The following is a 24,162-nucleotide window of genomic DNA, read 5'->3' as shown; positions in this document are numbered from 1 at the left end:
GGGACCATCTAGTTCCCAGTGAAGCGTCCACCTAAAGTCCTTGGGGAGGACAAGGAAACTATCTTTTTTTTTTTTTTTTTTGAGACCGAGTTTCGCTCTTGTTGCCCGGGCTGGAGTGCAATGGTGTGATCTCGGCTCACTGCAACTTCTGCCTCCCAGGTTCAAGCGATTCTCTTGCCTCAATCTCCTGAGTAGCTGGGATTACAGGCATGCGCCACTATGCCCAGCTAATTTTGTATTTATAGTAGAGACAGGGTTTCTCCATGATGGTCAGGCTGGTCTCAAACTCCCAACCTCAGGTGATCTGCCCGCCTCAGCTTCCCAAAGTGCTGGGATTATAGGTGTGAGCCACCGCGCCCAGTGGAAACTATCTTAAGAGGCTTGGACACCCCAGCTTTCTCTAGCCTCTGCAGACCCTGCCATGCCTGCACATAAACCCCACTTCTTCTCCATGCCATACTGCAAAGAATTGGAGTAGCACATTGAGCACACTACAGTTTCTCCCTGCTGTAGATGTTACCCTCGAAGCCCTTCTTTGGAAGACCCACACACCCACACACAGGACAGCATGGACTCCAAAGTGAAGGTGGGTAAGAGAGAGAGAGAGGCTGCAGACTGAGAGAGAAGGAGAGCAACGAAGTGAGGAGATAGGGCTGCTGGGAGAGAGAGCAGGGAGGTCAGAGCTGGGGACCATGCCCAAAACATGTCAATACCATGTCTGCTTTTTTTCCTCTGGGGAGAGAAGGCACCCTGCTGCCTGCAGTACTGAGCACCTGTGCTCCCCACAAGCCCCCTCCAGCCTGGCCCGGGCACGCAGTGGGCATTTAGTAAGTGCACACTAGAGCTGGTGGTTATGTTGATAAGATGACGGCACAGCACTCAGTCTGCAAAGTCCAGACTTCTGTCTCTCTCACCCCCTGGGAATTTCATAAATAAATCCCTGGACCTGTTCCAAGAAGAATTTCAAGGCTTCTCTGCATGTGTATGTGTTTCCAGAAACACAACAATTTTACATGATGCCTGGTGTGCAAACTCCCAAGCAACCCATAGAGAGGAATGAGGACTTGGGCACGGCAAAGAGGAGGTGGACGGACCGGGTCAGGCTGGGCTTGCGCGGGCCAGGAAACCGGCAGTCGACGGCGGCAGTTTGAGCCCAGGCTCTGCAGCTGGCGGCTGCTAACCTGGCTCCCCAGACGCCCGGTCTGCCCCAGGCTTAGATTGCCCAGTCTCCCCTCCCCCACCCTTGGGCTTTGGCAGGATTCTCCATCAGGTTTTTGCAAAGTGCTGGGGTCTTAAAATAGCATAAAGGCCCGCGCGCGCGCACACACACACACACACACAACCACATGCATGCACACACACAAACACACACATTTAGACTATAGTGTCAATTCCCGTACCATAGAATGAGGATCAAAAAAGGAGGGAGAGTAGAGGGTGGAGCGAGGACTTCACGGCATCTTCCAGAGCTGAGCACAGTGAGAGGCCAGGCAGGAAATAGGGGTGGCACTCGGTGTGAAGAAGGGGAATGGGGAGGAGAAAACAAGATAGAGCCTGTTTTTGGGTGTGTGTGACAACATGACAGGGCTAATAGTCATGTCTGGAGTGTGTGTTTATGTGTAGCTGGGATCATGAAAGCAAAGGCTATGTTGGTGTGACCAGTTTGGCAAGAGGAAGCTGGATTTCCCTCCTGGACTGTGAACTCCGATGGGGCAAGAACTAAGAACTTTATCCTCATCATTCCCAGGGCCTAGCCCAGTGCCTGACACAGACACTAAATACATGTTCCAAGAATAAATAGATGATGGACGGATACATGGATTTGCTAGAACATTAAGTAGTAACCATAAGGATAGTATAATTTCAAAGAGCAAAATTGGAAATGGGCACCCCAAAGTTAGAAGATGTGGCCAATCCACAAGTACGTGCTGGATGCTGAGAAGGAAAGGGAAGTGACCGCCGCTGTGATAGGGTTTGGGATCTGTCTGGGGAAGACAGACGAATACAGAGAGGTAGGGAGAAGGCTTCCCAGAGGAGTCAGGCCCTGAGCTGGTCGAATTACTTGAGCTGGTGTTCTAGCCAGGGCTCACAGGCTATAAGGACGAACACATTCAAACCAGTGGAAGTGAAGAGAGGATTTCCTAGGAAGATAGACGGGAATCTCAGAGAACCCAGCAGTGGAAAATACAGTCAGATCTCATGGGATCTGAGAAGACGCTGGGCTGGTTATATGTTGGGGATTCTGTTAGAGTGGGTGAGGCCAGAGGGTGTGTGTGCATGGACACATTCCCAGCACACCTGGGGTGAACACCGGGGGTCTCTGGTCTCTCCTTTCCCTGGGCCTCTGCTCCACTCTCCTCTCTTGGCTCACCCTGGCCCAGGGTAGCTTCCAGCTAGTCTCCATTGCTCGCCACCACCTAAGTAACTCGGTTTTTGTAACTTCTTAGTTCAAATGCTCATGAGAAAGGACTTGCATGGCTCAGCCAGTTTATTTCTTGCTTTCCCTTGGTTCAATGCCCAGCCCTGGTGCGATCATCTGTGGCCAGAGGGCAGACCATGCAAACTCCCCTAGGAGAAGTGGGTGTAGCAGGTGACAGCGGCAGACTCTGGTGATCCAGACAGGAGTAAAACTACATGAGGCACTTGGTTGTGTGGTGTGTGTGTGTGTGAGAAGGGGGTGGATGGGGGAAGCCAGGACAAAAGAGGAGCTCTCAGGACGGGGGTAAGCCAGGTGACCTTGGGCAAATTACTTAATCCCTCTATGCCTCAGTTCCTTGTCTCTACTATGGGGTGAATAACACTACTCATGCGGTTGCTGTGAAGATTGAGTAAATAATCTGTGTCAAGTTCTTAGGAGTCAATGTTCTCTACAGCCTTTAGCAATTGATAAACGACAGTTTCATTCTATCCTCACAACATTTTTCTGAAATTAAAGATTATCATTCCCATGTTACAGATGAGGAACCCAAAGGTCAGAGAGGTTAAGCATGTACATGCAGTCTCTGCATGTATTGTGATGTGCAGGAGAGTTCGGATGGATAGTAAGTTCTCATCATGTAGAGGCCTCACTACCAGTTTTGGCTCTGTCCTGGGCAAGTCACACATCTTCTCTGAGCCTGGGATTCCTCATCTGTGAAACAAGGGAGTCCAACTGAAACATTTCTCAAATCCCCTCTTAGTTTAGAAAGCCATGCTTTTGGCTTGGTCATAGGGAGCCTGTGGATTCTGAAGAAGGCAGATGACAGACAAAATGAAGGAGGCTTTCTTAGAATACAGTTATGTTGCAGGGTGCCTTGTGGACTGGAAGGACGGTGACCAGGAGGCAAGGAGGTTACACCACCAGTAGTCCCAGAGATGTGTTGTGTAAGGTTCTGGACTGTAGCATCGCAGGAGGGGACCAGCCAGATAGGCAAAAGCTGTGAGGTTCACAACAAAAGGAAAATGACCAGGAGAGCAATCCCATTTGGCCACTGGGCTTCCCAGATAGATAGAAACTGATGTATTAATCATCAAGGCTGAGGGCACAGGGTCTATTTCCAAGGAGGCACTGGGGAATGGATGGGGTAGGGGGAGGATGAGGTCAATGTGTGGATTAAAAGAACCAAAGAAGGCTTGCTTCTAAAAATCATGCAATTGCCTCTGGAGTAGAAAGTGAGCAAGAAAAGCCTGGGAGCGTTTTCTCCAAGTACACCACAGCTCCGCACCACCCCATGGACTGCTAAACACAGACTACAGGCTGCTGACCACAGCAAGACCCTAACACTGACTCTGGCCTTTGGGCTTCTTGGGCCCAGAGCAATCCCTCTAATTAGCCCCCATCCTCAGTCACCAGGCATATCCCATCCAAGTTCTTTTCATTGCCTAACCTGCCCACCGTCTGCTTCCCTCACCATCCTGGCTCATTTGTCCCTTCACCAGGGCCCCACCCCTACACCTTCAACCTCCAAACGGCCCCTCTTCTGCTCCCAGCCTGGACTGCTGAGCATTTCCTGAGGAAATGGTATTATGAAAGAGGCTTGTTATGACCTCAAATTTATGTTCTGTAATCCTGCCTGGGCCCCAGTGCCACTCTGACAATCCCTTTCTGCTTTTCTATGTCCCTGGACACCACTCCCATTCTCCACAGTGGCTTTTTACAAATCCTTACCATCTTCCTCAAGCACGTCTACCATCATATGCCACCATGCCCCCTGAGCATACTGTACCAAAACAGAGGGCCTGACTGAGAACATCAGGATGACCCTTCACGCCTATAAACTTTCTCTTGGTTTACCTCGTTTCTCCAGCTCTAGCAAGGTAATTTCCTCCATGCCAGGGCTAATCACTGTACCTCTGGATCTTTATCCTGTGCTTCTCATCTACCCTGGGTTCTGGCTCCATTACTTACTACTTCTTCCTCTATCTATGAACTCTTCTTGGCTCTTTTATCGCAGTCTAAGCTGCAGTCTTTCTCCTCTTATTAAAGCAACAAAAGGGAGTAAACACTCCCTTCACCTTGTGTATCCTTCTGCAATCCCCTTTTCTTTTTCTCTTGTCCAGTCTGGAAATCTTTATTTTTAAATTGGATTATTTAGTCCATTTACATTTATTGTAATCACAGATATATTTGGATTTATTTTCACCATCTTATTTTCTTCTTTCTATTTATCCCACTTTACCGGAGATTCAGTATCACTTGTCTTGGGACCAGAGTGTTTTGGATTTCAGAGTTTTTAAGATTTTGAAATATTTGCATGGTACTCACCTGTTGAGCATTCCTAATCCAAAAATAAAAAATCTGAAATGCTGCAATGAGCATTTCCTTTGAGCATTATGTCAGTGCTCAGAAGGTTTCAGATTTTGGAGCATTTTGGATTGTGGATTTTTGGATTAGGAATGCTCAACCTATATTGTTCTTTTTATTTCCTTTCTCACTTCCTTTTGGATTATTTTGTATAATTCTATTTCTTCATCCTCTTAACCTATAAGTTATACACTCTGTTTCTCTTCTATTAGTGAATACTTAACTGTTAGTAAAGTATGCATGAATTCATACATAACATATATTTTTTATTTAGCCCTTGATCTTTAAAGCCATTTCTGTGAGTATACAATTTTAAGTTGACTGTTATTTTTCTCTCGGGCCTATTTTGGATTTTTGTCTATGCAGATTATATTTCTTAAAATTTGGTCTGTGAGAATTCCCTGTAGCCTGAGTTCAATTTGGGTTCCTCTACAGATGATTTGCTCTTCTTTCTTCCATGTACTACCAGGAAGTACTATAGGCCTCAGACCACTTGAATCTAAATAGTGTGTAGTTTTTCAGACTGCCTAGGTAGGGTGAATTTTGAATAAAATCACATCATGGAGGCCAGCTTGCCGTTATGAATTCTCAGGGGATATTTTCTCCCATTCTCACTCAGAGCCAAGGTTTTTTTGTTTTTTGTTTTTTGTTTTTTTTTTCTTTTGAGACAGAATCTTACTCTGTCACCCAGGCTGGAGTGCAATGGTGTGGTCTCAAGAGCCAAGGTTTAAGTCAGGCAGTTTTCCTTGTAGTCTCCTGGAGGATTGAATTATTTCTTTTTAATTTTTCTTTTTTTTTTTTTCGAGGCAGAGTTTTGCTCTTGTTGCCCAGGCTGGAGTGCAATGGCGTGATTTCGGCTCACTGCAACTTCCACCTCCCAGGTTCAAGTGATTCTCCTGCCTCAGCCTCCCCAGCAGCTGAGATTACAGGTGCACGCCACCACACCTGGCCAATTTTTGTGTTTTTTTTTAGTAGAGACAGGGTTTCGTCATGTTGGCCAGGCTGGTGTCGAACTCCTGACCTCAGGTGATCCAGCTGCCTTGGCCTCCCAAAGTGCTGAGATTACAGGTGTGAGCCACCGCGCCCAGCCTGAGGAGTGAATTATTTCTGGTCCCTCCTTAGACGACGTGTATTACCCTTTGTGGGTCACAGCCTTGTGCACAGGATCTGTTATTAGACTTCCCACTTTGGATGAGCTTGAGCTCTGTCTCCTGTCCCCTGTATCCTGCTTGCCTGTGAAACCAAAGTCTGAGCTCACCCGTATGCAAAGGCTCTGAACAGAAAAGCCAGCTTTGGTGATTAGCTTTCCTCTTTGATTCTTAGTCTTTTACTTGAGTATTCACTTTCTTGCTAGTTTACTGAGCATTTTGAGTTGTTTTCAGCTGAAGATTTGCTCAAGGAACCTGGTTTACCATTCCAAAGGAAATCCAAATTTCCCCCTCCCATCATAGCCAAGTTATTTTAAATAACAGATGATACTCAGTGTTTCTAAGCCTTCACCCCCACTTGTAGCCTCCTGAAGTTAGGCCTTCACCCCATCCTCCACTGAGCCTGCTCAGATAAACGTCACCAATCAGAAGTTACCAAAGCCCTAAGAGACTCTTGTTCCTCATCTTACTTGACCTCTTGTCAACATTACAAACTATGGACCTCTTGAAAGCCTCTCTTGCCGTGGTTTCTATTATTCTATTTTTCCCAGGTTCTCTTCCTACTTCTATCACTGTTCCTTCTGTCTTCTTTTTTGCTGGTATTGCTGTATTTCCAGAATTCTCTTGCTCCCTTGAGCTGTTTGAACAACAATGATATGCTGCTAACTTCCAAATCCACATCTCTGTGGCTCCAGGTACCTTCAAACTCAGTATGCCTGGCAAGGAACTCAGTTTTTACATTTTTTAAATTTTTTTATTTTTTGGAGACGGAGTCTCTGTCACCTAGGCTGGAGTGCAGTGGCACAATCTCGGCTCACTGCAACCTCTGCCTCCTGGGTTCAAGTGATTCTCCTGCCTCAGCCTGCCAAGTAGCTGGGATTATAGGTGCCCACCACCATGCCCAGCTAATTTTTGTATTTTTAGGGGTTTTGCCATGTTGGCCAGCTGGTCTTGAACTCCTGACCTCAGATGATCCACCTGCCTTGGCCTCGCAAACTGTTGGGATTACAGGCGTGAGCCACTGCGCCCAGCCAAGGAACTCATTTTCTTTTTCCCAAACCTGCCCATTCTAGTCTGCTGAATGAAACTACCAGGCAGCTAGTCACCTAAGATTATCCTAGAGTCATATGGGGCCATCCCCTTTCCTCATTTCCCGTATCTAATCAATCTTGTCATTTCTACGTCTTGGAACTCTTGAATCTGTTTCTCTTTTCCACCTTCACATTGCTGCTGCCTGGGGTCAGGTCCACCTCCTATCTTGCCTGGGCTTTGCCTTCTCTTTGGTTTCCTTACAACCAGTCTTGTCTTCCTCCAACCAGCCTCTGTACAAAGTTCAAATTCACTTGGTTCAGCAAAGTGATCTTCCTAACACAATATGATCAGTTTACAAATATGATCAGTTTAGCCTTTCCTAAAATACAAACATGATCAATTTACACTTAGAACCCTTCCAAGTGTACTGAAGAGGGTCTCTTATTAGACTCCCACTCCAGTGTGCTCCATTTCCAAGTAGACTTCCACGTCTGCCTAGCTCACCAACATTACGTTTCCACTGTCCATCATCTTCAGCCTGCATCTTCTGGGTGTGCCGCTAGGCTGCTCATGGTTCTCCTAAATGCCAGGCGAAACAGTCTCCTGCCATCTCCTGCCCTCCTGACACAGGCCTATCTGGGGAGGACTCTTTGATCTTCCAAGAATCAGCGTAGCCTGTCTCTTCGTGAAAACTTTCTCAACTCCTCAGCCTGTCCCCTCACAGCTGAATCATTCATGTCCCCTGAGTGGCCCTCATTGGCTCTTTACAGGCTTGTGTCCTCGCAGAGATAACCCGTTGTTGCTCTTTTTCTCATGCTTTTCTGTATTAGATTTTAAGTTCCATGAAGGCGAGGACTATGACTTATCCATGTCTATATGTTGTGCCTGGTGTACTGTAGGTGCTTAGCGCTTGTGGAATGGATGAGTGAAGATGAACTACTGCCTTCTTGGGATGAATGACCCTGCTGCTCACCAAGGCAAATGATCCCCTAGGTAGTGGTGTCTCTGTGCGTTGCGACCAATGTGGCAATTGTCACACTGAGTTGTCACTCTAGTCAGTGGGACTAAGGAGTAAGACTTTTTCCTGGAGAAGTGGCTCCTGCTAGCTCTGGGGACTCTCCTGACAAAGAGACAGAGCAGAGGGGAAAAGAAGTTCATAGACTGTGATGTGGGTCCAGCCCTAAGATTAAGACGGTTTGCAAGGCCAGGCACGGTGGCTCACGCCTGTAATCCCAACACTTTGGGAGGCCGAGGCAGGCAGATTGCGAGATCAGGAGTTCGAGACCAGCCTGACCAATGTGGTGAAACCCTGTCTCTACTAAAAATACAAAAATTAGCCAGGCATGGTGGCGCGTGCCTGTAGTCCCAGCTACTTGGGAGGCTGAGGCAGAAGAATCGCTTGAACCCAGGAGGCGGAGGTTGCAGTGAGCCGAGATCACGCCACTGTACTCCAGCCTGGGAGACAGAGCGAGACACCGTCTCAAAAAAAAAAAAAAAAAAAAAAAGAAAAGAAAAAAAAAGAAAAAAAAGAAGGCTTACGAAAATGGACACTTACTGGGGCCTTCAGGGTTGGTGAGGAGAACTAGGAGGAAGCATCCTTGGGCCAGGCTGTGGGAAGGAGCGAAGGGCACAGGTAGGGATTAGGCAGTCTCTATGTAGCGCGGGACCTAAAAGGAAGGTAGACACATCACCTAGGAAAGCTCTAGTTTGGAGATGCCCCAAACTCTCACAAATGGGGTGTGAGGCATATGATTAACCCCTCCCCTGCTCCACCTCATTTCCCACCTTCAGCTGGGTCCTGAAGACCAGTACCTAGAAAAGCAGGAGATGCTATGGTGTTGAAGAAAGCACAAAACCAGTAGCCTGTGGCTTTAATGATGGATTGTATGTGAGCCTTGGCAAATCGCTTACCTTCTCTAAGTCTCAGTCACTTCATCGGGGCACACTCTGACATGCCTCAACCACTTCCTAGGATTGTAGTGAAGGTCAACTCATAATGATGATAATAGCTATTCTTTTTAGATCACTTCCTATGTGTCAGAGATTATGCTAAATGCTTTACCATATTTTATCAATACTAACAATATCTCTATGACATAGAACTATTATTAGCTCCATTTTACAAGATGAGTAAATTGAGGTTTAGGGAGGTAAAGTATCTTGCCCAAAGTTCAATGCTGTCAAGTGAGCTGATGGAGCTGACGGAGGTGGCATTTGGTCTGTGGAGCCAGCATTCTGGTTCCCTGATCTGTATATTTAGCTGTGTGGCTGACTTTACTGTCTAGGAGTGAAGCAACCACAGGTCCCCTCTGGGACCCCTGGCCTCGAAGCCACAGTGGCAGCACTTAGCAAGGAATAAGGAAAGACACCTCCCTCCCCCCTGGCTTCAGATATGTGCTCCTGAGGGGTTGGCTTTCCCTTCTTAACTGCAGGGGTTGGTGACTGTACTGGGTTGAATAGTGTCCACCCAAAATTCGTGTCTACCAGGAACCTGCGAATGTAATCTTACTTGGAACGAGGATCTTAGCAGCACATGTAACCAATTAAGATCATTTGCACTCATACTGGATTAGGGTGGGCCTTAATCCAATGACTGGTATCCTTACAAGAAGAGAGGAATGTGGACAGAGATGTAGACGCAGAGGGAAGATAACCATGTGAAGACATGGGGTTATGCTTCCGCAAACCAAACAACACCAAGGATCCTGGGAACCACCAGAAGCTAGAAGAGGCAAGGAAGGATTCTTCCCTAGAGCCTTCAGAGAGCACATGGCCCTGCCAACACCATGGTTTCAGATTTCTAGCCTCCAGAACAGTGAGAGAATACATTTGTTATTTTAAGCTACCCAGTTTGGTAGTAGGAAACTAACACAGTAACCTAGCACTGTGTGCACCACAGCTTGGTGGATAGAGCATGGACTGGAAACCACTTAGATGGACTGGGTGGGGTGTGCCTATTTGAGGGAGATGAGGGAGAGGAGAATAAGTTATTTACTCATCCAGCTACACTGACCAACTTGTAGACAATGCCCCCCCATGACTTTATGTGATTGTGTGTACACTGTGTCTGGCAAGTGTGTCTTCAGCTTTATTTTTTCCGGATATGACGATGGGAGTTCTTCAGGTTGGTGAAACTTAGAAGGTGAGAATTCCATTTAAGCAACTGTTCTCCCTATCTCTTGGCCATCCTTTCCACCCCTAGATCTCAGATGATGAAGCTGTGCTTAGAGAGGTTCAAACCTTGCCCAAGTTTTCACAGCTAGTTAGTATGAAGCAGAATTCAGATCCAGAATTCTCTGGCTGCAAAAATTCTGCCCTTTCCTTTATATCAAGTTCTTTCTCAAGCTAAAGAAACTGACCTCTTTTCAGAAAGATATGGAGTGATTTGTTTACTTTCTTAAGCATTTCTTCTAGATTTGAAAGTAACATTTATTTGAAAAATATTTAGAAATTATTGAAATGTTAAAAATAAAAAAATTATGGCAATAACTACTGTTACTATTGGGTAAATATCCTTCCAGTCTTTTTTTCCTATAAACACATATTATCAGTACAATTTGAATAATACTGTAAACAGTGTTGCATTTTGCTTTTTTAATTTAACATTATCTTGTAAGCATTTTCTCATGTCAATAGTTTTTGTAAACAGGATTTTAAATTACTAAATAATGTTCCATCATATGGATGGGCCATAATTTAACATTTTCTATTATTGTCTACTTAGTTTCTACCTTTTTTACAATGATAAATGTACAGTTAACATTTTTCATAAACATCTGTCCTCTTATTATTTCTTGAGGACAGGGGACAATACTGGGTAAATGGATATGAAGATTTTAAGGCATTTGATGCATAATGCCAATTGTTTACCAAAAGGGTTCTACCTACCAGCCCAATCAGAGTGCCTCACATGGCACCCTCACCCATACTGTCATCAATAAAGAGCCTTGCTATGTTCTGAAAAGGCGCGTGCCGCGATTCCATCACACAGGCTGCCGCGTCCAGAGGATGGCAGGGGGCAAGGCGAGGCAGGGAAACCAGTTAGGAGACCGCGGCGATGATCCCAGGGGACGCGCTGGGGGCTTGAGGCTAGGCGCAGGGATGGAGGAACTGAACACGCACGGGATTCGTAGAATATTCGACGGGGGCGGGGGATCGACTCTGATAAGATAATTCTGCGCTGCGTGGGGTGCAGGAGAGGGAGGAGACTGCACGTTCGGCACCGGCCTCCTCCGCGCCGGGCTCGGCACCGATCCGCGAGGTTGGCCGAGGCGTGAGCCCCGCCCACCCCTTTAACAGGGACACTCCCCTTTAAGGCGGGCGCCCGCGCGCGCCCCGGCCCCGCCCTTCGGGGACGCGCGCGGCGGCCGCGGCGCCGGCTCCGCCGGGAGCGCACGTGCAGGCGCCGGGCGGAGGAGAGGGAGGCGGGAGCCGGGCCGCGGGAGGAGGGGAGGCGCCGGGGGCGCGCGCGCGCGCGCTGGGCGCTGCTGGGCTGCGGCGGCGGCGGCGGCGGTGGTTACTATGGCGGAGTCGGCCGGAGCCTCCTCCTTCTTCCCCCTTGTTGTCCTCCTGCTCGCCGGCAGCGGCGGGTCCGGGCCCCGGGGGGTCCAGGGTGAGTCCTGGGGCGGGGGGCGGGGGCCGGGATGGAGAGGGCCCGGCAAGGGCGAGGCCTCGAGCCGCGGCCTCTGGACTACAGCGCGCCCCCTCCCCACGCGCACAATATGGCCGGGTGGGGGGCGCAGAGGAGTCGGGGTGACCCCCAGTCAGCTTCCCCGATCTCCGAGGCGCGGCCGCCCGGCGGCGACGGAGCTCATGCCGGGCCCCTGGGGACCCGAGCCCTGTTCCAGGCGGAACTGGATTCGGGCAGCTCTCAGGGGTCGCGCTCCCAGCGCCCTCGTGTTCCAGAGAGGGGAGTCTGAGCTTCCAGCTCCAAGATTTGGAGGTCCGTGGTTTCTGCCCTTCACCGTGTCCAGGGGCGGGGGGCTTTCTTCCCTCCCTCCAGGTGCTCCTGGGGGGCGTCTTTCTCCCGCCAAGATTGTGGGGTTCGGGCGGTGGGGTCTTAGCCTCTCTGAGGGATTCTGAGGTTGAGAGCCCGCGCACCTCAGACTGTAGGGGAAGGGGTCTCTAACCTTTCCTTCAGGTCCTGCACTTGGCGTGTTTCTTCCCCTCCCTCCACTGCCTCCCTAATGTTCTGGGAAAGGGAGTCACATTTCCCCTTCACTCAATCCCTTGAGTTCAGTGGGGCAATCCCCCCTCCGCCCTCCGGCACTCATGCCCCGTGGAGGCTATTTGGAGGAAGTGGGAAGAACAGGCCCCTAAACCTTTTTGGAGCCTGGCTTTGGAATCCCTAACCCTATGGAACCGAGTTCCCCAAGGGTTGATCTGAATCTAGGTGTATTTGCTTTCCTCCTCGCCTCCCCCACCCTACCCCGGGGGGCCCATTCAGTTAATCACTTTGTGGATGCCTTTCAGGTGAAATCCTAGAACCTGTCTCCAAACCCCCAAGATTATTTAAAGATCCCACCACTGGACTGTATTCCCGGCCCTTGGTCAGTACTTATTTACCTTCCTACACGATGCCTCTTCCCAGCCCGCCCACCCTCACACACCCCTTACCTTCCAATCCCCACAGTCTGCGGCTCGCCTTATACCACCCCCACTCTCCTCTCTGTAGAAGCGGGTACCTTTTTGCGGGACACTCCGCTGGCTGTGTTGTTTTTGAGGCTTTGGGGGCTGAGAAGAGCAGATGAAACCCTAAAATATTTCATTTAAGAGAGTCTTGGCGAATGTGTTTTGGCCTTGGGGTAGCAGATGAAGGTTATATTTGGCAGTTATAATGAAGCGATTATTGACCCACAGATGGATCTGGGAGAGATGATCAGGATTGTATTCGCTCCTGATGTACAAAGCCTGATGCTTTGACTTCTCAGCAGCCCCTAACCTTCCAGCAACGGGAGATAAAGTGTGTTCTGTGGCTCTCTTCTCTTACACTAAAAATAATGATTCTCAGGTGGGTCCAGTCGTCTTTAATAAACCAGACAGTCAAGAAAAGACACGATGCCACTTTGGAATCTCAAAAACAAGTTCATTATCTCCGGCTTTGATATTTGTTCCCAGTGGTGGAGCCTGTGCAGCGGGGTCTTTGTTCACGGGCTAATGCTTCTCCTAAGCACCTCGTGTGTGTTCTTCGGCCTCACTGCTCTGTGGCTTAGGTATCTGTGCTGTGGGGTTTGAGAAACATGGTGAAGGTTTATGAACAGAGCTTGACATTTGTGGTGAGATAATGATTTGCATGAATAAGGATGTTCGTCGGGCCTTATTAAGGGCCATGTTTTTGGAATGTGTAACATAATGTTCTCTACTGGGTAGTAAAAAAAAAAAAAAAAAGGGAGATTGAACCTCTAGGTTTGTCATTTTATGTGTGTATGTATAAATCTTTAAATCCTCATACAGGAATTTTTATCCTGCCCCTAATATATCCAGGATTTTTAACAGTCATTTCCCTGCTGATTTGATGTAGTGTTTGTGGGGTTTTTCTGGTTGTGAGCCTAGTTAAGAATGTTTGATAATCCAAGTGGTTCTGAATGGGGCAGAGTTCATTTTTTTGTAACCTTCCTAAAATGGATGTTTGTGGGGGTTAAGGTGGGTGGGTAAAATAGGGAGTTCGTTTCTTTTTTTGGTAAATTGGAAATTAGGTTGTGTGTCCAGCAAACATTCTCCAGGGCCTTTAAACTTCTTGGCCAGACACTACAGTTTTTTCCGGGACACGTCTAGTTGCCAATAGTGCATGCTATGGAGACCACTGCTGCAAAGGGCTTAAAGTAAAACGTCAGTTCTGGGAAAATAGAGGCTGTGGGATAACAAGAAGTTGATTTTTTTCCCCTCCCCTGCATTTCCTATATAGTGCTCCCCTACGTGGGCTGGAGGAGTGACAGAGCCAGACAGCTCTGATGCCTGATACTTGGACTTGGTGTGAGGGCAGTAAGGGATAGGTGTTTCTATTAATTAATGAATTAACTAGGATTTAGTAAAAGGCCAATGATAAGGAGAATGAGTTTCAGTTAGAAATAGCATCCGTTTGATAGGTGTACATGTTTTAAGGCCTGGCTTTGGAATTTTCACATTTAAAAATGTAAAATTGAGTTAGTAGCAGGAGAACATGACATTCATTTCTTAAGACAAAAGCAACAAGAGAGATATTTGACATTCTCATAGGAACATTTTGAAATTTTGTGAGCGGACTAAAAATCTAATTTCAAGCCAAGCCTTGTAATTTTGTTGAGTGGACATGGATTTTAAATACAGTGGAAGTGCAGTCTTGTAGAGACCTCTGATTAGTTTTGTTTAAACAGCTCCTGGAACAGATGTGATAAAACATATTAAAATGGCTACTCTGGTTAAAGGTTAAAGCCAGATGGAGGGAGGAGGCTGGTTTTCAGCCCTAGAACTTAGCTGCCTTACAAGTTGTCCTTGAACAAGTAACTTAACCTTTCTGTGACTGCCTCAGTTTTCCCTCTGTAAAAATAAGGAAATATTTTGTGTCACTCTTATTGGGACATTTGTGAGACTGACTTACTGATAGCCAGTTGGCGGGGAGGTATTTTTAGACACAGTTTCTGACTTCAGTGAATAAGCAATGCTGGGTTACTTTTTTATCTTAAGGAGCAGAAAAACATACTCTGTGATTGATAGACGTACAGCATGTCACAGTGTGGTTATTTTCTTTTTGTGCTTTTTTGTAGACCCCTTTCAGATTTCCTCAAGTTAATTTCTGTCTCTGGCAGGCTCTTACATCGTCGACTAGGCAGCATACCTGTGCTAATCAAAGACAGTCTGGAGGGAGTGACCTGCTTTAGGCTTTATTGGTTTGGCAACGTTTTAATTCTTACGCAACTCTGGGTATGTTTATGGCACTATGTAAATGTTACATAAGAACATGGAGGCTGAGAAGTGGCCAGAATGGTGACTGTGAACACAGGAAGGTTAGACTGAGGACTTTATCCAAAAGGACCTTGGGAATCTGCAATCAGTACAGGAAGAACCTGCACTTAGTTTCCTCTAAGAACCTTTTTAGATGATTATGTCTTTCAGGTGGACTGCTGTGTTATAAATAGGTTTATTCTCCACCGGTGAGCTAATTGTAACCTTGCTACCAAAATATGAATCAGTAAACGATGAGACGTGCTGCTTCTTCCAGCATGTCCTGTTGAAGCTGCTTGTTGCATTTTGGAACATGAGTTGAATTGGGTTGCAGTCTGTTCTCATAACAGCTGAGGAGCACAGGGTGTTGAGGTGGAATGGAATTATCAGTTCGTGGTGCTTTAGGTCATCTTAATTTTTGAAGGTTAAATTAGAATACTGAAGTGGCTCTTTATAATTTTGAAATCTCTGTTGTTTACTGTTCAATTTTTGCTCAGAGTAGCAGTGAACATTAATTCTGGGATCTCGCCTGTTTGTCTTCAGTTGTTGTGTTAGCTGTTGTTGTAGGAGTTGGTGTAAGAGGGTCTTAATCTCATTTTCCTCTCTCTATTCATAAAAAGGGAATCCTAGAGTCCTTTCTCACCAGTGCTTCTGATGCTGCACATAACTGCAGGCAGCCACAGCCCATCAGTTCCACCTGGACTGGGAATGCGGGAACCTTTTAAGTCCAACTTACATTTCTCTCACTCTGCAGGCACTGCCTCATGGCCAGGTTCAGATACCTGCTCTGAGTTTCTGTTCTCAGTTTTTCGCTCTCATGCAGGTTTAACTTGAGCTTTGGCTTCAGAGGCACCATTTCTGTCCATGTCTGCTCTCTGTCCTCTGTTATGGAGAAATGGTGTGCTAAGCAAAAATATGATTTCAGAGAGTATCTTTCTTTCCTTTACTCTGTAGAGTTGCCATACTTTGGTTTAGCTGTGAAGTTTCCATCCCAGGCAATCTTTATCTGCTCTCTAGGGTTCAGAGACAGTGCCACTTTAGGCAACTCTGGGCTTTTTGGTTTTCTTTAATGTCCACCCAGTCTTAAGCCTGCATTTGTCTCCCTAAATATTTTGAATTTAGCATAATGAAAGTAACTGCCTTTCCCTTTAAACCATAACATCACCCCTAATATTTACACAGTTAACATATAGGAGATTTCTTTATTCATTGGATTGGGTATGTGCCTGGAACAGTTTTTGGCATGGGGAAATAACAGAGAACAAGATGAACAAAAGTCCCTAAATCTCTATTATGGAACTTATAATTGCAATGGCTTAGACTGAAAATAAATAAGTAAACACAATTATCAGTCCATGAGTGCTGTGAAGAAAATAAAACAGGATGCTGTGCCATAGTGTGCCTGGAGCTGCCACTTCACCTCTCTATCAGCTTCATTGTTTTATCTGTAAAATGGGGCTAATACAGTCTTGTTATTCGTGGTAGTTCCGTAAAGTTGAATTGTAGAACTGAATTACCAAATCTTCAACCATTGCTCCTAGGGGAAATACGGGGCTAGGTTCCTGCAAGCCTCTGGTCACTTTTTCAACCTGTCAATACATAACCTTATTTTATGTGTTTCTTTTTTTTTTTTTTTGAGACAGGGTCTTGCTCTGTTGCCCAGGTTAGAGTCCAGTGACATGATCTCACTCACTGCAGTTTCTGCCTTCCAGGCTCAAGCAATCTCCCACCTCAGCCTCCTGAGTAGCTGAGACCTCAGGTGTACACCACCACACCTGGCTAATTTTTGTATTTATTTACTTTTTGGTAGAGACAGGGTTTCGACATGTTGCCCAGGCTGGTCTTGAACTCCTGGGCTCAAGCAATCCACCCACCTGGGCTTCACCTGCTGAGATTACAGGTATGAGCCACTGAACCTGGCCTGTTTTATGTGTTTCTGTTTATTTTTATTTTTAATTTTTATTTTTTTGAGACAGTGTCCTGCTCTATCACCCAGGCTGTATAGTACAAGAGTGCATCATAGGCCAGGCGCAGTGGCTCACGCCTGTAATGCCAGCACTTTGGGAGGCCGAGGCAGGTGGATCATGAGGTCAGGAGTTCGAGACCAGCCTGACCAACATGGTGAAACCCTGTCTCTGTTAAAAATACAAAAATTAGCCAGGTGTGGTGGTGTGCCTGTAATCCCAGCTACTCAGGAGGCTGAGGCAGGAGAATCACTTGAACCTGGGAGGCAGAGGTTACAGTGAGCCGAGACTGCGCCACTGCACTCCAGCCTAGGCAACAGAGTGAGACTCCATCAAAAAAAAAAAGCATCATAGCTCACTGCAGCCTGAAACTCCTGGGCTCAAGGAATCCTCCTTTGTCAGCCTCCCAAGTGGCTAGGATCACACACACATGCCGCCATACCTGGCTAATGTTTAAATTTTTTGTAGAGATGGGGTCTCACTTGTTGCCCAGGCTGGTCTCAAATTCCTGGGCTCAAATTATCCTCCTGCCTTGGCCTCCCAAAGGGCTGGGATTACAGGCCTGAGCTACCATGCCTGGCTTTGTTTCTGTTTAAAGACACCTTATTTAATATATATTGTTGGTTCATTAACATTGAACTTTACTGACAGCAGCACTGTTAACTCATGCCTGAACTAAGCTTCTCTAACATGTATTTTCTCTGTGAGGCATATCACTATCTTCTTGCACTTAGGAACACTAGACAGCACTTCAGCACTACTTGTGGGGGACCATTTTACACAGCAGAATCATCAATGAAAAGCATGACACTAAATATACTGCAGAAAGGATAACTTGTTTACAGTATGCCAGCTGAAACAAGAAGGCAGGGTGTTGCCTTGTTTGACCTCAGTTGGGAACGCATGTGGTGGATGTTTCAGATGTTTCACTATTCTGTGCATGGCTGTCAGTGAGCAGGAAGGTACCATGAATGTTGATATTGGGGTTACAAATAAATTTGCATTAACCATATTTTGTTAGAACTGTATACAAAAGTGGTAGAAATAAAATTGTAGACTTTCACTAAACCGGAATTTTAATACATGTAGTTAGAAGTCCCATTTCCAGACTGCAAACTAAACATATGCATGTTGAGTACCTACCATGGTGATCTAGGGCAGTGGTCCCCAATCTTTTTGACATCAGGGACTGGTTTCTGTGGAAGATAATTTTCCCACAGGGGAAGTAGGGGCGATATGATTTTGGGATGAAACTGTTCCACCTCAGATCATCAAGCACATCAGGCCGAGGTGGGTGGATCACCTGAGGTCGGGAGTTCAAGACCAGCCTGGCCAACATGGTGAAACCCCATCTCTACTGAAAATAAAAAATTAGCCGGGCATGGTTGTGGCAGCACATGCCTGTAATCTCAGCTACTCAGGAGGCTGAGGCAGGAGAATAGCTTGAATCCGGGAGGCGGAGGTTGCAGTCAGCTGAGATCACGCCACTGCACTCCAGCCTGGGGAACAGAGTGAGACTCCTCAAAAAAAAAAAAAAAGAAAAAAGGATCATCAGGCACATCAAGCATGTTAGATTCTCATAAGGTGCATGCAAGCTAGATGCCTCGCATGCGCGGTTCACCGTAGGTTTCCCACTCCTATGAGAATCTAATGCCGCCGCTGATGTGACAGGAGGCAGACCTCAGGTACCCGCCTGCCACTTACCTCCTGCTGTGTGGCCTGGTTCCTAATAGGCCGTGGACCAGTACCGGTCTGTGGCCCCAGGGGTTGGGGACCCCTGATCCAAAGGGTCCCTTGACACATATTTATTGAGCACCTGTCATATACTAGGCATTGTTACAGGTGTTAGGGATACAGTAGTAAACAAAAGGAGACAAAATTGCCTTCTCTCAGAAAGCTTACCTTCTGCCAGGTGAGGTGGACAATAAACAAAAGTATGACATGTAAAGCAGTTGTGCCTACTACAGTCCACCTGCTCCTCACTCCCCCAAGATTCCCCATGTTTGGTGTACACACACCTGCTTCAGGTATTCAGTCAAATGCTAGTCTTTGTAGATAGAATTAAGGTCTCAATCAGTTGACCTTTAGCCATCTAAAGGAGGTTATCATGGTGGGTCTGTCCTGATTGAACTAGCCCTTTCAAAGCAGAGAGATTTCTCAGCTGATTGCACAAGAGGAAATCAGATGTTCCAGCTGGCTTGGAAGCAAGCAGACGTCCATGTTGTGAACTGCCGATCCCAACAGCCACATGGCAAGGAACTGCAGGCAAACTCTAGGAGCTGAGGGTCGTTCCCAGCTGACAGCTAGGAGGAACATGGGGACCTCAGTCCGTCATCTGCAAGGCAGTGGATCTTGTTAACAACCAGTAAGCTTGGAGGAGGACCCAATCCTAGATGAGAAGGCAGTCCTAACTGGCACTGTCCATGCTGTGCCTGGACTTCTGACCTGTAGGAACTGTGAAATAGTAACTAGGTGGTGGTTTAAAAAATGTATGCATTGGGTGGGGGTGAGTCAAATGGTGATGGTGAAAATAGGTAAAGCAAGAGAGGGGAATAATGAGAAATACCCCAAGATAGCATGAGGGTACTTGAGACCTGGTGCCCAGCCATCCCATCACTCATATATAAAAATAAATCCTTTGACCACATGTGGCTTTCATCTGACTATAACTTTTTTCTAGATATTTGTGAGTGGAGGGGAGAGGGGATTGTGGATGCTTTGGAAATAAGTTTTTTAGGTGCTTGGAATGTTTGAGTTGAGGAATCTGGGAATTGAAGTATTTTCTGGGTGTTTTTTTGTTGTTTTTTTTTTTTTTTTTTTTTTGGTGGTAGAGGACTCACCTTGCCCCGCATCCTTGTATATTGCCTTGGTATATGTTTGCATATTACCTTTTATATTTGTAGAAGATAAGATTGAATTGTAATCAGTCAGTGTTCATTTCTGATATCCAGGATGTGCCTAGCACCAAGCTGAATGCTGAGAGGGATCCTGAGGAAAGAGTCTGTCCTTGCCCTTTGGAAGTTTACACACAGAGACCGGCCACAGTGGCTCATGCCTGTAATCCCAACACTTTGGAGAATGAGGTACAGGGGATCGCTTCAGTCCAGGAGTTTGAGACTAGCCTGGGCAATATAGTGAGACCTCGTCTCTACAAAACATTTTTAAAAATTACAAGGGCTTGGTGGCGTGTGCCTGTGGTCCCAGCTACTTGGGAGGCTGAGGTGGGAGGATAGCTTGAGACCAGGAGATTGAGGCTACAGCAAACCATGATTGCACCACTGCACTCCACCCTGGGTGACAGAGTGAGATCCTGTCTCAAAAAAAAAGTTTACACACAAATGGACTTTTTTTCTGCTTGTTGGAACTACCACAAACTATGAGGAGTTCAGGTGACAATTGTAATAAAAGCATCTGATTTGCTGAATGTTTGCTATATACTAAAGTATTATGCTAAGCACCTGTGTTGTATCATTTACTCTATGTAGTTATTCTTTGAGGGGCTAGGGGCTCTTATTCCCATTTTACAGATGAGAAAACTAGGGCATAGAGAAGTTAAGCAGTGGGTCCAAAGTCTATCCTAGTCCAAAACGTGTGCTCTAAATATTGTACTGTACTATAAACTGAGTACTGTAAAAGTGACCTTCTAACCAGGCTCTCTGCCTTCAATCTCCCATTTGTTTTCCATCCTACGGCTAGATCTAACTTTGGAAATGCACCCTGTTTGTCTGACCTAGAGGTTGTGTGGCTTCTAGGATCAACTTTAGACCCCTTAGCTTAGCATTGCAATCAGTTTCGTCTGGTCTTAGTCTCCCTGACTCTTCTTGCCTTTGGCTGGAACCTTGGCATTGTTCGAACTGTCAATTTACTCTGAACCCAATATAGCTAATATTTTTTCACAGCCCTTTGCCTTCCCTTTTCCTTTTCTCTGGAATGCTTCTCCCCACTTCTCCTCCTAGCCAAACCCAGCATCCTCCAGTGTGGACCTTCGTCCTCTTGTGTTCTCCCGGTCAGTGATTCCATCCTCTCTGCTTTTCCCCTCAGCCTGTATTGGTAGTTGGAGTTGCACTGTTTATAGTTGTCTTCTCCTCCCACTCTCCATGCCCGAAGAGTTGGTGCGGGGAGCTGGCTTATTTGTTATATGGCTTCGGCCTGCACAGAGCCTTGCATGTTTTAAGTACTTAATAAGTTTGTTTAATTGAATTAATTCATTTCTTTTCCATCCTCTCAGTAAAATCCTAGGTAAATAATTCCAATTCTGTTTTGCTGTAATTTTATTATAATCTTGTATATATAGTATTTTAATCCTACTCAAAAAATGCCGCAAACATTTGTGAGTTACTTGGAACATCATAATCGCTCTTTCTACCTCACCTCTTTCATCTCTGTTTATCCTACCACCTACCCATTTTATTCCAGCCAAATGAACTTGATCTCTCAACCTCATTAGTTTTATTCTCAGTTTGGCTGATTTCTTTTTTCCTTTTCCATTGTCCCAGTTGCCTGAAACAATCATTCCTATCCCTCTTCTCACTCAAAACTGTGACATACACGGTCTCCTCTCCATTCGTCCATACTATAATAAATAGGTCAGGAAGAAAATACCAGGGATAAATATCCTTCCCTGCTCTATTGAGCCAGAAGTATGTTTATTCAGACTCAACAAAGAAAACAGTGGTTTTACATGTTCATCATAAACTGAAATCAAAGGAGAAATGCAATTTCCTGATTGTCTAAATATGACAGCTGAGTCTGCACACATAGGTCCCAGGAACATTGGACACACTCCCTCATAATGAGGCCCACTCATTTCAGTCTTACCTTGACATTCTCTTGGGCAGCAGGTGGGCCCTTGCTAGATGTTCAGGTATTTACAGTCAGCCATAAATTAAGTTGCAATGACAGGTCTCCTTAGCATAAACATCAAACGTCTCTTCTGAGTGAGAACAAAGCTTTCATTCTCTAACTGAGACTTAAGGTTGAACTTGTTTAAACAGCTCTCTAGGGCTGGGTTTGTCTCCAAGTAGAATGTCAGAAAGGCAGTTTGTAGAATGGATATAGTGTGGAGCTGGCTTTCCAAACACCTTTCTCTTATGCAAACCCCATTCCAAGACCTTTTCCCAGATTGGAATTAAATATCAAGCTTATAAAGTGTCTTATTGTTAAATCTGTGTTTCTCCCCACCCCCCCACCATACAAATAGCTTCCTTTATTAAGTCAGTTATATTTTTTTTCATAAGTACTTTTTACCAGTACATTTGTTGTTGTTGTTTTTCTGTATACCACCATTGGCACCTGTAAAATTTGACTTTATTATGGCTCGTGGGTACTTGAAAGCTTTTTGTTTTAATGTATTTTTAAAATCTAATTTTGATGATTGTAAAAGGTGAAACTGTAACTTGGGTCTTTTTTTCTTTTAACCAAATAGCATGTGATTGCTTTACTGCTGCAAGACTTTTCTATTTAGGCTAGTTAGAACTTTGCTAGTACAGTATCAGTTCCTAGTTATTGCCTTCCTGCCCCCCAAGAAAGCCACACATTGCCTCTATTTTGTGAACAGTTTAGTGCCAGACATTTTTTAACCTGATTCAGATTTTCATAAACATTTTGGCAGTTGTCTAGATCAGTAGCTGTTAACAATTGTCTTTCTTTTTAAGACAGTGGAACTCTTAAAAATGAAAATGTAGAAATGTATATAAAGTGAGTAAAAGCTGAGCAACTCTGGCAGAGGCCCCTCTGCCCCTGAAATTATTAGGCTGAGATCTGTTGAGTGAGGTTTATTGAGCACAGTGCTATTTGCCAGGTGCTGTACTAGATAACAGTGAGAAACTGTTGAAAAGGACACTGGTTTCCTCTTTGTGAGTTCAGAGATTCCTGGACACGGTGGAGAGTCTAGAGATTCAGGAAGAAGACAGTTTGAAAAACACTGTAGTTTTTTTTGTTTTTGTTATTGAGATCATATTGTATATGTTGTTTGGCAAATAGGGATTTATGGTAGTACTTTTAAATTGTAGCAAAATATGTATAACATAAAATGTACTATTTTAATTGTACAATTTAGTAGTGTTAAGTACCTTCATAATGTGCAAACCATCACCACTATTTTTTAATTTTAATTTTTATTTATTTATTTTTTATGTATTTTTTTTTTTGAGACAAAGTCTTGCTCTGTCACCCAGGCTGGAGTGCCATAGCATGATCTCGGCTCATTGCAACCTCTGCCTCCCAGGTTCAAGCGATTCTCCTGTCTCAACCTTCTGAGTAGCTGGGATTACAGGCATGCGCCACTGCGCCCAGTTAATTTTTTGTATTTTTAGTAGAGACGGGGTTTCACCATGTTGGCCAGGCTGGTTTCGACTGTAAGTGATCCACCCACCTCGGCCTCCCAAAGTGCCGGGATTATAGGCATGAGCCACCACGCCTGGCCGACATTTCATATACATAGAATCTTAATGTGTGGCTTCTTTCATGTAATATAATGTTTTTGAGTTTCATCTATATTATAGCACGTATCAATAGTTTCTTTTCATGGCTGAATAATATTCCATCATAAATATACCACATTTTGTTCATTCATCATTTGATGGACATTTGGGTGGTTTCCACCTTTTGGCTATTGTGAATAGTACTGTTGAGAATATTCATGTACAAGTCTGTGTTTAAACATTTGTTTCAGTTATTTTGTGTATATGCCTTGGAGTAGAACTGCTGGGTTATAGGGTAATTCTAGATTTAACTTATTAAGGAACCATCAAACTTTTTTCCACAGCAGTTGTACCCTTTTATGTCCCAGCAATGCACCAAGGGTTCCAGTTTCTCTAAATCTTCACCAACACTTATTAAATTTCTTTTTCATATTGTTATGGCCTTCCTCGTGGATATAAAGTAGTATCTCATTATGGTTTTGATTTGCATTTGAATTTGCAATACATTAGAGATGATGTTGAACATCTTTTCATGTGTTTGCAGGCCATTTGTATATCTTCGGAGAAATGTCTGTTCAGGTCTTTTTCCAGTTTTGTTGGTTTTTAAAAATTATGTTTTTTTTTAGAGAAGGGTTCTTGCTCTGTCACCCAGGCTGGAGTGCAGTGGTGTATTCTTAGCTCATCGCAGCCTTGAACTCCTGGGCTTAAGAGATCTTCTTGCCTCAGACTCCTGAATAGTTGGGACCGCAGGCATGCACCACCTTGCGTGGCTCCTGTTCAGTTTTTAATTGGGTTGTTGTTGAGTTTGAAAAGTTTTTTATATATTCTGGATTCTAGACCATTTTCAGATATATGATTTGTGTATATTTTCTCCTGTCCATTGTCTTTTCATT

At 45.3% G+C, this 24,162-nt stretch overlaps 1 protein-coding gene across 2 annotated transcripts in view; it reads left to right on the top strand.

Annotated features, from left to right (window-relative positions):
* The first annotated feature begins 11,373 nt into the window (after window positions 1–11,373).
* ACVR1B (activin A receptor type 1B) overlaps window positions 11,374–24,162 on the top strand; it is a 45,423-nt gene continuing 32,634 nt past the window's right edge. The window contains exon 1 of one of the 2 annotated variants that reach the window (XM_031000654.3): window positions 11,374–11,575. In XM_031000654.3, coding sequence (XP_030856514.1) covers window positions 11,485–11,575 — 91 coding nt within the window. In that variant the 5' untranslated portion in view covers window positions 11,374–11,484. The remainder of the gene's footprint in view (window positions 11,576–24,162) is intronic. The other variant, XM_031000655.3, reaches the window with a different exon arrangement.

Source organism: Gorilla gorilla, chromosome 10 (assembly GCF_029281585.2).
Source record: "Gorilla gorilla gorilla isolate KB3781 chromosome 10, NHGRI_mGorGor1-v2.1_pri, whole genome shotgun sequence".
Taxonomy (NCBI): Eukaryota; Metazoa; Chordata; class Mammalia; order Primates; family Hominidae; genus Gorilla; species Gorilla gorilla.
Note: the sequence above shows the minus strand (reverse complement) of the source record. Positions and strands in the feature narration are given on the sequence as shown.